General features: G+C 61.1%; 1 protein-coding gene across 1 annotated transcript; it reads left to right on the top strand.

Annotated features, from left to right (window-relative positions):
* The first annotated feature begins 2773 nt into the window (after positions 1–2773).
* Positions 2774–11160, top strand: MRGPRF (MAS related GPR family member F). The gene is made up of 2 exons (XM_089914374.1): positions 2774–3089; positions 6177–11160. Exon 2 carries the CDS (start codon positions 9225–9227, stop codon positions 10275–10277), a length of 1053 nt encoding a protein of 350 aa, XP_089770500.1. The 5' UTR covers positions 2774–3089; positions 6177–9224; the 3' UTR covers positions 10278–11160.
* The last annotated feature ends 1373 nt before the right edge of the window (positions 11161–12533 follow it).

Below are 12533 nucleotides of genomic sequence, written 5' to 3' on the forward strand. Positions count from 1 at the left end.
ACAGGTAAATCCATAGAGACAGAGATCAGATGAGTAGTGACCAGGGGCTGGGGAGGCTGCTAATAAGTATGGGGTTCTTTTTGGGGTGAAAACAACACTCTGAAGTCAGATAGTGGTCGCGCTTGCACAGCTCTCTGCATACACCCAAACCATTGAATCGTACACTTTTTTTTCTTTTTCTTTTTTTTGGCCGCACCGAGCAGCATGCGGGATCTTCGTTCCCCGACCTGGGATCAAACCCATGCCCACTGCATTGGGAGCACGGAGTCTTAACCACTGGACCACCAGGGAAGTCCCAGTCAATGTGTGTTGAATGAAGGTGTAAAATGGGTGATGTTGTGAGGATGAAACGATCCCATTTATGCAGCCCTGGCTCAGAGGACACAGCAACAGGCAGATGTAATTGTCATCACCCTCACCGCACTGGTCCCCTGAGCAGAGCGGACAAAGCTCAACAGAGAGGTGAGAACAGGACACAGAGGGCGAGATTCTGGGCCAGGAAGGGCCAATCAGAGCTGCCCACTTGGGGGCCTCATCCAGGCCTCTGCCCTCTCTGCCTCCCCACCCCCCGGCCTCATCCAGCCCCCCATTCACTGGTGAAGCACGCCTCCTGCCTCAGGGCCTTTGCTCATGCAGTTTCCTCTGCTGGGGATGTCTTCCTTACCCTTCTCACCTGAGTTGCTCCTGCCCAACTTTCCCCACAGGCTCCCTCATCACCTCCTCCAGGAAGCCGTCCTGATCTCCCTGGCATGCTGGTGCCTTCTGTTCAGCTGTGGTTTCACATATGTCTGGGTCATCTGATTCTGGTCTGCCTCCCAGCTTGATGGCAGCTCCGGGAGGGCAGAGACCTCATGTGCCTGTTCACCAGCCCAGAGCACAGTGCACGGTACCCGGCAGGTGCTCTGCAGTGTGTGCGGGTCTGCCTGGGAGGTTCTGCGCCCTCCCTGCTGGCTCGGAGGGTCCGACTCGGAGCAGCTGGGCAACGAGGGGCCACAGGAGGGCCCAGCAGAGGAGGGTCCTGACCTGCACCCTTGTAGGGGGCCTGGGGTGGGGGTGAGACCAGAGTCCACCTGTGAGGCCCACGGCACTGGACCACTAAAAATAAACTTCCCTTCTCCTGGGAGGGGTGGAGGAGGGCAACTGATGGCAGGGTGGTGGCTCTTCAGGGCATGAGGACAGAACATGAGGGTTGGAAGTGCAGGGGCAGTGTCTCACGTGGCCAACACTGGGCCGGCCCCCTCCAAGTCACCCTAAGCCTTGTGAGGGGAGAGAGGGAATGAACGACACAGTGTTTCTGGGGTCACAAAGAGCTTTCTTACCCGGGACATGATTCCTTTCTCACTGCTACTCCGAGAGTCATTATTTTTCCCACCTGACAGATGAGGAACCAAGTCCCAGGGTCACCCAAGATCGGAGGCGGCCATGGGAGCCATGTCCCTGCAGAAGCCTGGCCTCCAGGCCAGAGGACAGTGGGTAGCAATGGGACGCAGCAAACCCAAGCAAAGAATGGCTTTCCCATTTACAAGCACCTCTCATTAGTTTTGAAAGAAACAGATTTCCATACCAAATAAGGCGGTGGACTTCAGAGCCGCTGCCCACTTCACACAATTCCTTTTAAGAGTCCAGATGCAATTACACTTGGAACTTGCCTAGACTGGCCTCCCCCGGCCTCCCCACGTAAACAAGCAGCCCAGCTGGGCCCCAGCTGGCCGGCCTGGGAGAGGAGGGGAAGGTCCCCACCTCTGCCTGCTGCCAGCCCAGCCTCGGGCGTGGCCGTGACCTTCAGCATCCTCGAGCCCTCCCCCAACCCCTCCCTAAAAACAAAGGCCCCGGGAGGCCAGCTGGACCCAGCAGGGAACAATCTGAGCCCCTTCTGAGGTTCGCATGTGGCCAGGGACATGAGCTCCTCCCGGCACGGGAGGGCTGCAGCTCCCGGGCAGGTGCAGGGGAAGCTCTATTTCTGGCTTCCCTTTAAGATGCCCACAGAGGCACCCCCCAGCCCCAATCTGGGCATCATGTGCTCCCACAGGGAACACATTGCTCAGAATTCCCTCAGGCTCCCTGGGCCATGAGAAAGTTGGTCCAGGGCAGGGAGCTTTCCCTGGTGGCTCCTGGGAAGCCACTGCTCACCACCCCCGTCCTCACGGCCACCCCTCTGGCCCCTGCACCGCCCCCCAGGCTTTGGCTTGGTGCCCCAGGACCCTGTGGGGACTCGCCGGGGTTGGGGGAGGCTGACTCATCCTCCCGCGCGGCGCACACACCAGGCACCACGGCCGCCAATTTCCCCGCTCGGCCCAGGCCCCGGGCGAGCGCTGTGATTTTCCACTTGCGCCATCTGACTGCTCTTAGGGCTGGAGAAAAGGGAATTCCTGGCTCCAGAAGCCCGCAAGGGACCCTGGGCGGATTCCGGGGTGGAAGGGGGCGTGGGGTACCTCCTGGGTGGCACTGCTGTCCAGCCACCCGTTCTGCCCTCCAAAGCACCTGCACCACCCCCTCACTGGAGCCCTCACCCTGCGGCCTCCAGGCTTTTCCATAACAGCCCCTGGGGACAATTAAAACACCAGGTGGGGACCCGCCCCTCCCAGGCCTCCGCGCCCCGAAATGCCCAGAGGGGGCCGAGGGAAAGCATCGGGCAAGTGGACAGCCTGACACTCCCCCCTCCCGGGCAGTGGGCAGCCCCACGGAGCTGCAGATTCACAGCTGGACTCGGGTCGCAGTGCTCGGGCCAACACGACGTCATCAGGCGGAGAGCTGAGTTCCCAGCGGGGCTCCGGGGAGGGGGGGGGCTCCTGAGCGGGGCATTCCTTCCCAGAGCCTCATCCGGGCTCAGCCCCTCCTCCCCTCGTCTTCCCCGTCCCCGCCCCCCTCCTGCCGGGCCTGGAGTTGGGTTTGGGGCGGGTTACACTGCCAAAGCGTCTCTTCCAGCAGGCAGGCGAGGGCTCTCCTCCACCCCGAGCTCGCGTTTCCTGAGGCTCCAGGCAGTGCTCTGCGCTGGCCTGCTGCCCTGCTGGTGGGTGACCAGAGGTGGGCATCACGGGAAGAGCCCTCCACGAAGGGGAGGCCTCTGAGGATCAGGCCAGCAGCTGCAGGTAGCTCCGCGGCGCCCAGGGCCCAGGGGAGGGCATCCCGGGAGCCGGGGCTGCAGGGTGAAAGCCGGGCAGGGAAGGAGAAGAAGGCAGGCACCCTTGAGGCTGGCAGCCCCCGGACATCACACGGCCCCAAGCAGGAGCCTGAGACGGCAGAGCAGCGCTCTCACCACCAGAGGAGCCCTCCCAAGGCCCCAGAGTCCCAGGGTCATCGGGCCGCTTTGAGAGTCCCCGTCCTGTGTGGCAGGCCCGGGCACCCTGGTGATTGCTGACCCCCCAGCTGTCCTCTGCTTCCAGCTCCTGCTCTGTCCTCCTGTGGGTGGGGGCTCCCCCTCTATCCCTCCCCACCCTCGCCAGCCATCCAAGCGTGCTTTCTGGAAGGGCAGGAAGGGGAACACCCAGCAGGCAGCACCCCAAGTGCAACAGCTCCCACCGCCGTCACGCACGCTGACAGCAGCCCCCTCCTTCCCCGGGCCGAGCTCCGGCAGCTTGGGGCCAGCCCTGGGATGGACACCGAGGGGTCAGCCTCGGCAGCCACCGGAGGTTGGGTGGCTGCGTCCCACCTTCTCCCTGGTGGGCGGTGCCTGATGGGGTGTTGGCGTTGGGTGAAGGCTGTTCGTGAGACATTTTGAAAGGTGTCCCCTGTGTCTGGGGGGAATGACAGCCACAAGCTCACCCCGTGGCCAGTGCTCTCAGACCCAGCCCAGGCGGCAGCCCCGGGACAAGGAGAGGGGCTGGGAACACCGACAGGAGAATTGGAGTCTGATGGTTCCCACCAAGGCCTCTTGGTGTAAAGTCCTGTCTAGCGGGGACCCAGGTGGGTTTGGAGCTGGGCGTGGTGGGCGGTGGTGACTTCCTGAGGTGGCAGACAGGTGGCTGGGGGCCCATCCTTGGCCTTGTGCTTTGAGGGGAGGGTCAGCAGTGAGCTGAGCTGGCAGGTTTTTTTGTCTGCTTTAGCCCAAGCTAGTTCTGTCACACGTCAGATCCTGACGTGAGGGGCACACGCACTCACACGCACTCACGTACGTCCCATACACATGTCACACACACGTCTTTCTATGGCGCACGTGGGGTCCAGCTTGGCTTCCAGATCTCTCTGCACGGAAGTGCAGTAGCTTTTCGGATGGCCCGTGGCAGGACAGCAAGGGCTCAGACACACAGGGACACCCACACCTCGAATCAACCACTACACGCCCAGCCCCAGTCGGATCTCGTGGGCAGGCCCCAGCCAGCTGTCCTGGGGGCATGTGTGTCCTTGGGGGTCTAGCCTGGCAGAGGTGAACGGAAGAGGCTCTCAGAGTCAGGACATTCCTGGGGGCCAAGCCTGGGGCCCAGACCTAGGGGTGATGTGTGTCTGGAAGGGCGACCAAGAAGAGGGAGAACGGTGTAGGAAGAGGAGGGTGGAAGGGGGGAGTACCCCAGGCCAGGAGGGGTGAGGGAGAGGCAGGCAGTTTGGGGGTTGCAGGCACCCGGAGAGCTTGGACAAGCCCCAGAGTGTGGAGAAGCATGAGGTCTGTCCGTGGCAATGGGGACAGTGGCCCAACTAGAGTCAAGGCTGTCACGGGGGAGGGGTGGGAGGTACACAGTAATATGCACACCTCCTAGCCCCCCCGCTGTCTGCAAACCCACACTGCACACGCCTCACGAGCTGGCTCACTTGTTCTCACGCATAAGCGCCGCCCCGCTCCGCGACGCGCAGCCACCTGGGGCCCCGGCGCGAGCCCCACGCCCTGCGGGGCTGCGGTCCGGGGCCGCGCCGTCCGCACCTCCGGCCCCGCCCGCTGCCCCTCCGGGCGGCCCTGTGCCGCTGGCTCCGGGAGGCTGAGGGTTAAAGAGGGGCGGGCAGCTCGCGGGGACCGCCTTCCCGCGCAGCCAATGACCGGCGCCTGCCCGGCCCCGCCCTCCCGGCCCGGGGCTGAGGGGCGCGCGCGTGGCGGCCAAGGATGGAATTCCGGGGGAGTCCGGAGGAGGAGGGGCACGGCAGCCTGTGGCCAGGCTGTGCCCCCGCAAGGCTCCTCCTCCGCTGACAGCCTCAGTTTCCCGCCTGCACAGTGGGAGGGATGGGTGCTTGTGGGCGGGGGCCGAGGTCAGGTTGGGGGACCGGAGTCAATTCGAGTGCACCCGGGGCAGGTGGACCAATGAGCTCTGCCGGAGGAGGGCGGACAGATCTCACGCAGGGACGCCCCCTCCCCGGCTTGTCACTACTTCTCCCAGGCCTCCCACCTGCAGTCCTGGCCGAGTCCAGCTGCCCCTGCTCCAGCCTGGAGCCGGGGCCACCATAGCAGCCTCGAGGCTGGTGCCGCCTCCAGCCCTCCTGTCTCTGCAGCCGCTCTGGTCCTGCAGGTACACAAATCAGCAAAGCTGCAGTGTGTGTGGCAGTTATAGGGTGCGCCCTGGGCAGGTGACCTCACCTCCCTGCCCTCATCATAGGGGAGTGACTACAACTGCCTCACAGCTGGTACCCAGGACCAAACAGGAGGATGGGGTGTAAGCGAGCAGGCACTCACTGACACGGGGTTGATGGTGGTGACAGCGATGCTGATGCTAACGATCGGGGTGCCCTGCCTTCCAGGCATGTGTAGGGGAAAGACCAGACACCTTAATATGTTACAAACACAAGGCCCAGGCAAAAGCCTCCTCCTCCAGGAAGCCTCCTTGCCGGAAATGATCTTTCCTCCCCCACTCTCCTGTCTGGGACTGAACCCCTGTCCCACCCCTGGCTGGACACAAAGGTGGTGTCCAAGAAATGTGTGCAGGTAAATAAAAGATATCTCCAGAAGCCGTCTGGCTCCAGAAATCTCAGAACAAGCGGGGAAGGAGAGGGGCTTCTTCCCCAGGAGGTGTCCCTAGGGTGTCAGCAGCGGGGAGGGAGAACGAGGGCCCCGGAGAAGGAGGGAGTGGTGCACACAGACGCCTCCTGCTCTGGACTCAGCAAGAAGCCCGGTGCCTCCCACAAGGCCCTGCCTCTAAGGCGGCCAGGGGATAGCTCATCAGCCTGCCCTCCAAGGGGGACCCCCGAGGGCCTGGGGAGGGGTCTGCGAGGGAGGGGAGAACACTGCCGCCCTCATGTGACTCTTTCTGCCTGGCCAGGTGCGTTGTGCAGGCCGGTGAGCTGTGAGCATAGCCATAAGGAATCTGGACTCACCAGGCCTGGGGATGGCTGGAAACTGCTCCTGGGAGACCCATCCCACCAACAGGAACAAGGCAAGTGCCACCATCAGCTCCCGACAGAGGGGGCTCCCCGACCCGGGTCTGCAGGATGGTGTGGTGGGAGGGGGCAGACCCCGCCCAGCATCCCCTTCTCACAGGCACTCTGCCGCCCAGGCCCATCCTCTAGCTCGGGACAGACAGGCGGGCAGCAGGGCCCCTCTGGGCTACGTGGCCTGGCACTGGTTACCGGTCACCTCGGATCCCCAGTGTCTTCATCACCGGACGTCCTCGAATCCCATCCTGTGCAGACCTTGGGGCATCTGTTACCAACCTCCAGAGGCCTTGTCATCTCTTCCCTGGGGAGATGGGGCGGTCGGCTATTTCCCATGGCCAGGCCCTGCCAGGAGGCCCTGCGAGGCTGGCTCCAAGGGGGCCCTGGTGTCACGAGCTCCGTGGGGCTCTGGGCCACCCTGCCAGCGTCGCCCAACACCAGGGTCCGTTAGTCCCAGTTTACCCTCTGCCTCCAGGCACTAGCCATGGCTGAGACTCTGACGACCCATCAGGCTGACCCACCCCTTCTGCCCTCCCCCCCTCCTGCCCCCTACTTCTCTGAGGCCTTTGAAAGCTCTGGAATTCCCTCCTGAATCCCGGGAAAAACCCTCTCAAGTTGGAAGGACCCCTGAGTTTACCAAGTGCAACCTTTGAGGAAACTTGAGGCTCACGCCAGTGTAGTAGCTTGACTGCGGTGAGTCCGGAGGTCGGGGCAGAGCCAGGACCCCAGCCCCCGGCATTTCCCCACCATGCCTGCAGCCCTGATGGTGACCACCACAAGATGGCAGCCACAGGAGACAGAGAAGGAACTGGCTTGGGAGTCCCCAGAAATCCCCAGAGAAAAGGCAGAGCCCAGGGAGGGCACCAGGCTCCAGAGCAGGCATTGTACAAGGTGCTATGTGGCCGGGATGGCAGCCACACGTCCAATGACTCACCGGCCCTCCAGCTCTGACTCTGAGGGGAGGATTGCAGACTTCTTCCAGCCTGCGAGAGGCACTGAGGGATCTGACCTGTCAGATGCAGCCCCTGCCACCCAGTTCCCTCCAGCGCTAGCGCTGGTCCTCCGTGGACTTGTTTAGACACTGGATCTTGTAAATTTCTGAGTCTGCTCCCCAGCTGAGAAGACGAAAGGCTGAGTAAAGAGCGAGCTAAGGGGTTTGAGAGTTGACAGACAGACAGACAGATGTGGGGTCAATAAATATATTTAGAGGATAGGATGCCGGGTAGTGACCAGGGCCCCCATGCCCTGACCTTCTGGGGTTTCCCCAAAGTTTGCCAGCACCCTCCAGTCCCTGCTTGCAGGGTGCCCTTGACCGGAGCCAGGCCAGAGGTCCCTCCCTTTGTTATGGGGTGTCAGGCCCAGAGAGCAGTCTTTCGGGACCCAGCTTTCTGCCGGAGCTGGGGCCCATCTGGAAAGTAGCAGAATAGTCCTGCCTCAAGAAACTTCTGGTTTGTTTTTCAGTTTTGTTTTGGGTTTTGGAGGGAGTCATGAGCAATGGGTACTGACACCCGACCTTAGATTAGGGGGAGGCCAGGTTCGGGCTCTGTGGGAAAGAGTGCTGGGATGGATTAGTGATGTCTGTTGGGGTGTGGGCAGGGCAGTGACAGTGCTCTGGACAGCCTCCGCCACTGGGGATGGGAGGTCAAAATCCACAGCCTGAGCACCGAATCCAGCTTGTAGATGTGTTATGTTTGGCCCACACCGTGTTTTTTAAATGTCAACATTTAAAGATCAGGATAGTTTACATTACCATCTCGAGTTCTGGCTTCTCTGGGGAGAGGGAAAAGGATGAATAAGAGCCACTCAGCCTGCTGGTCCCACTGGCGCCCACCGGCTGGAGCAGGGCACCGCCGACTTGCTCAGGACGGGTGCCCTCCGGTTTGCCACTGCCCCCCCCACACACTTGTCAGCTTCTTGCACATGACCCACGTTCATGCATTTATATGCCAGCCCAGACCCTGCAGGCAAGACTGTCATTTAGCCAGATGGACTCACACGGCCAGACCAATTGTCAAAATACACAGCTCTATGAATAGCCACTGCCTCAGTGTCTCGCCCTCTAGGGACCCCCTTGGGCCAGATCCAGATCCCTCATGATCCAGAAACCCAGAGTTTCACCCTGGCCCAGCAGGGAACCAACTCTGATTCCCCAGGTCTCTCTGATTCCACTATAGGTCTGGGTCCACTTTGGTTTTGTTTTGGTAACTTACAAGTGATTTTGTTTTTTAAAATAAATATTTTCATGTTTCAGTGTGAAAAATTGCAAGTTTTGTAACTTTGCATACACCGATTCATTAATCGTTAGCCTGTTGCCACATGTGCTTTCTCTCTAGTATCTCTTTTTTTAAAAAATAAACCTTTATTATCTCTTGATAGGTGCTTTCTTTCCCAGAGCTATTTGAAAGTAAATTGCAGACACCAAACCCCTTTGCACCCAAACAGTTTGTATCTTCTAAGAACAAGGACACTCCCATACATAGCCACGGTACATTTTCCTCTTCAGAAAGTGTAACATTGGTACAATACATAGTCCACGTTCACATTTCCCAGTCATCCCCCTAATAGCCTCTATAGTGATGGTTAGATCCACTCTACAATCCACACTTACAGCCCTGCATTAATTAGTCATGTCTCTTTAGTTTCCTTCAATATGGAAAGCTTCCTCAGTTTTTCTTTATCTTGCACAACATGTACATTTTCTGGCCGGTGGACCACCGGGTACCTTTATGAGGGACCGATTCTTTTCACCACTTTTACTATCACTCCTGTAGGCTGCGAGCTCCAGACTCTGGGGTACAGAATGGCAGCACTATGTCAGATCAAGGGTATCTCTGCTCCAGTTGGAGCCCATTCATTGCTCCAGAGCCACGTCTGTAATCAGGACCAACACACCTGGGCTTAGCTGCAGGTTTGGGGGCGGAGCCCAGCACACCTGGATGCAGGTGCAGGTTTGGGGATGGAGCCCAGCCAGCATCACCGCGTGTCTCCCCTCCACGCCTGCGCAGATGTGTCCGGGAGTGAGCGAGGCCCCGGAGCTCTACGGCCGCGGCTTCCTGACCATCGAGCAGATCACCATGCTGCCACCGCCAGCCGTCATGAACTACGTCTTCCTGCTTCTCTGTCTGTGCGGCCTGGTGGGCAACGGGCTGGTCCTCTGGTTTTTCGGCTTCTCCATCAAAAGGAGCCCCTTCTCCATCTACTTTCTGCACTTGGCCAGCGCGGACGTCGGCTACCTCTTTAGCAAGGCCGTGTTCTCCATCCTGAACACGGGGGGCTTCCTGGGCTCGTTTGCTGACTACGTCCGCGCGGTGTCCCGGATCCTGGGGCTCTGCATGTTCATCACCAGCGTGAGCCTCCTGCCAGCCATCAGCTCAGAGCGCTGCCTGTCGGTCATCTTTCCCTCTTGGTACTGGCGCCGTCGGCCCAAGCGCCTGTCGGCCGTGGTGTGCTCGCTGCTCTGGAGCCTGTCACTCCTGGTCACCAGCATCCACAGCTACTTCTGCATGTTCCTGGGCCGCCAGGCGTCCGGGCCGGGCTGCGGGCATGTGGACAACTTCCTGGGCATCCTGCTGTTCCTGGTCTCCTGTCCGCTCATGGTGCTGCCCTGCCTGGCGCTCGTCCTGCACGTGGAATGCCGGGCCCGGCGGCGCCAGCGCTCGGCCAAGCTCAACCATGTCATCCTGGCCATGGTCTCGGTTTTCCTCGTGTCCTCCATCTACTTAGGGATCGACTGGTTCCTCTTCTGGGTCTTCCAGATCCCGGCCCCCTTCCCCGAGTACGTCACCGACCTGTTTATCTGCATCAACAGCAGCGCCAAGCCTGTCGTCTACTTCCTGGCCGGCAGGGACAAGTCACAGCGGCTGTGGGAGCCCCTCAGGGTGGTCTTCCAGCGGGCCCTGAGAGACGGGGCCGAGCCGGGGGAGGCGGGGGGCAGCACGCCCAACACGGTCACCATGGAGATGCAGTGCACCTCGGGGAATGCCTCGTGAGAGGCCAGCTCCTGGAGGGGAGGCGGCAGCCAGCTGGAGTGGCCTCCAGAGACCCTTTGCAGGGGGACAGGAGTTGGGCAGCAGCCCCGGGGCCCGAGTGCAAGGAGAAGAATCTGCTCCCCACCCGCGTGCCGCCTTCTCCCGGGGCCGAGGTTCTGGGGGTGGCCGAGAGACAGAAGAGCCACTTCCAAACAGACCCCGTGGCCTCACCAGGCTCCTCCCAGCTATCCTCCTTCCGTGACCCACTGCAGAAGTTGCCCCCGGGCGGTGGGCCAGGTGTGGGGCTCCTCCCCGCCCCAGGATGGCCAGGAAAGGAGAGGAGGGGGTCACGCAGCCCATCCACCTCCTGCCCCATCAGCCAGCCCTCCTGAGAACAGCCAGCCCATCACCCGTCGGGCCAGCATCTTTGTCCTGCTGTTGGGACACCTGCTGTCTCCTTTCTGCCCTGTCAAGGCAAGGGTGCTACCTGGGAGACGCTTCTCCTTAATCCGCCTGGGAGCCCAGTCTTTCTGCACATGACGTTCCCTTTGGTGGCCGAAATGGGGGAGCCTCTGGCCCGGCAAGTGCCTGGACGCAGGAAAAGCCGTCGGCTGGCTTGAGTGGCTCACTCTCGTTTCTGACTCCATGCCAGCCGGCATGTCTGAGCTGCCGTCCGCCTGGTCTGAGGGGCTCCGGAAGGCCGTCCAGGCAGTCTCTGGGCTATAGCCCCACCCAAAAGTGGGCACTGGCTCTACCTGGCCACCTCAGCCCACCTACAAGCACGGTGGCCCAGTTTGATGAAAGATAATACGTGTATATCAATAAACGTTTTCTATCTCGCAGCGAGGAAGGCTTCCTGCCCTCTGTCCTGTCTGTGATCTTGTTCTCACAGTGAGGACCCCACTGGCACCCGAAGCCCAGACGGGCAGCCTTTCCACGCCGCCCCCCGTGCAGCCCGCTCTGTACCCCAGCTCCCGTGCCGCCTCTCCCGGCTGGCCGGTCTACACACCGGCGTGCTCCCTCTCCTGCTAGGGTGTCCACTCCTCTGCCAGAGGGAGCTTGGTCCCCACGCTACACTCTGTTGGCTAACCCCCATGCACTTTTCACCCACCCAGGGCCCCCCCACTCCCCCTGGGAACCTTAGTTTTCATCACACCTGCTGGGTTCTAGGCTCTCTGCTGGCTACTAATACAGTCCCTGCCCATGAAGAACACAGTGTGCGGGCTTCCTTGGTGGCGCAGTGGTTGAGAATCCGCCTGCCGATGCAGGAGACACGGGTTCGAGCCCTGGTCCGGGAAGATCCCACACGCTGCGGAGCAACTAAGCCCGTGCGCCACAACTACTGAGCCTGCGCTCTAGAGCCCGCGAGCCACAACTGCTGAAGCCCACGTGCCTAGATCCCGTGCTCCGCAACAAGAGAAGCCACTGCAATGAGAAGCCCGTGCACTGCAACGAAGAGTAGCCCCAACTAGAGAAAGCCCACACGCAGCAACAAAGACCCAACGCAGCCAAAAATAAATAAATAAAAAATAAATAAATAAGTTTAAATAATAATAATAAAAAAGAACACAGTGTGTCCACACAGAGACCCCCGCGGTGGCTGCTGCATCGTCGGCAATATTGCACCCCCTGCCCCACCCAGAACTCTCTGTCCTAAGCTCTCTGAGGCAGGGCTGGCGTCCCTGTGCCTGTCACTTCCCGACCCCCCAGCCATAGGCTGAAGCCCCTCCCAAGAGACAGCCTCCACTAGAGCCGGGCCGGATGGCTCCCTGGCCAGCGCCTCACCTCCGGCAGCCCCAGGAACAGGCCCATCTTGGCCTCCTGATGTCCAGCCTGGGATCCCCGCCACTTTGGGGGAAGATCTGGGAAAACTGCTCACTGCATAGGCCCGGGGAGAGACCAGGGCAGGGGTGTCCGGGGTCCAGGGCAGCATCAGGGCGCCCCTCTTCTGTGGAGAGCCAGGAGATGGCAGGGCGGGCGGGGCGGCTGACAGAGGGAACTGCCCGTCCAGGAGGCAGTACCGCCTGGTGGCTGGCATTCTGCCTGCAGAGCCCTGGTGATCACGGAGAAGGGCTGCAGCACCACCCTCGGGCCGGCTGACCCCCAAGTGCATTGCCCTGACGACCAGCGCCCGGCAGCCCGGCTCCCTTTGCTCACAGCCCCAGCTGCTGCTCCAGCAAGGCCACCGCTCTGTGTGGTCCAGTGGCGAAGTTTCCAGGAGCTTCGGGTGATGAAGCCGGGGTGCCCACCCGCCCCTTTCCCAGCCCCTGAGGTGCA

The sequence above is a fragment of the Delphinapterus leucas genome, chromosome 7 (genome assembly GCF_059928025.1).
Source record: "Delphinapterus leucas isolate spDelLeu-1000000601 "Yukka" chromosome 7, BTC_Dleu_Yukka2, whole genome shotgun sequence".
Lineage (NCBI taxonomy): Eukaryota > Metazoa > Chordata > Mammalia > Artiodactyla > Monodontidae > Delphinapterus > Delphinapterus leucas.

Bases quoted from the DNA above. Each gene is read 5' to 3' on its own strand.
- MRGPRF (XM_089914374.1), top strand. From the start codon at position 9,225: ATGCAGGTGCAGGTTTGGGGATGGAGCCCAGCCAGCATCACCGCGTGT.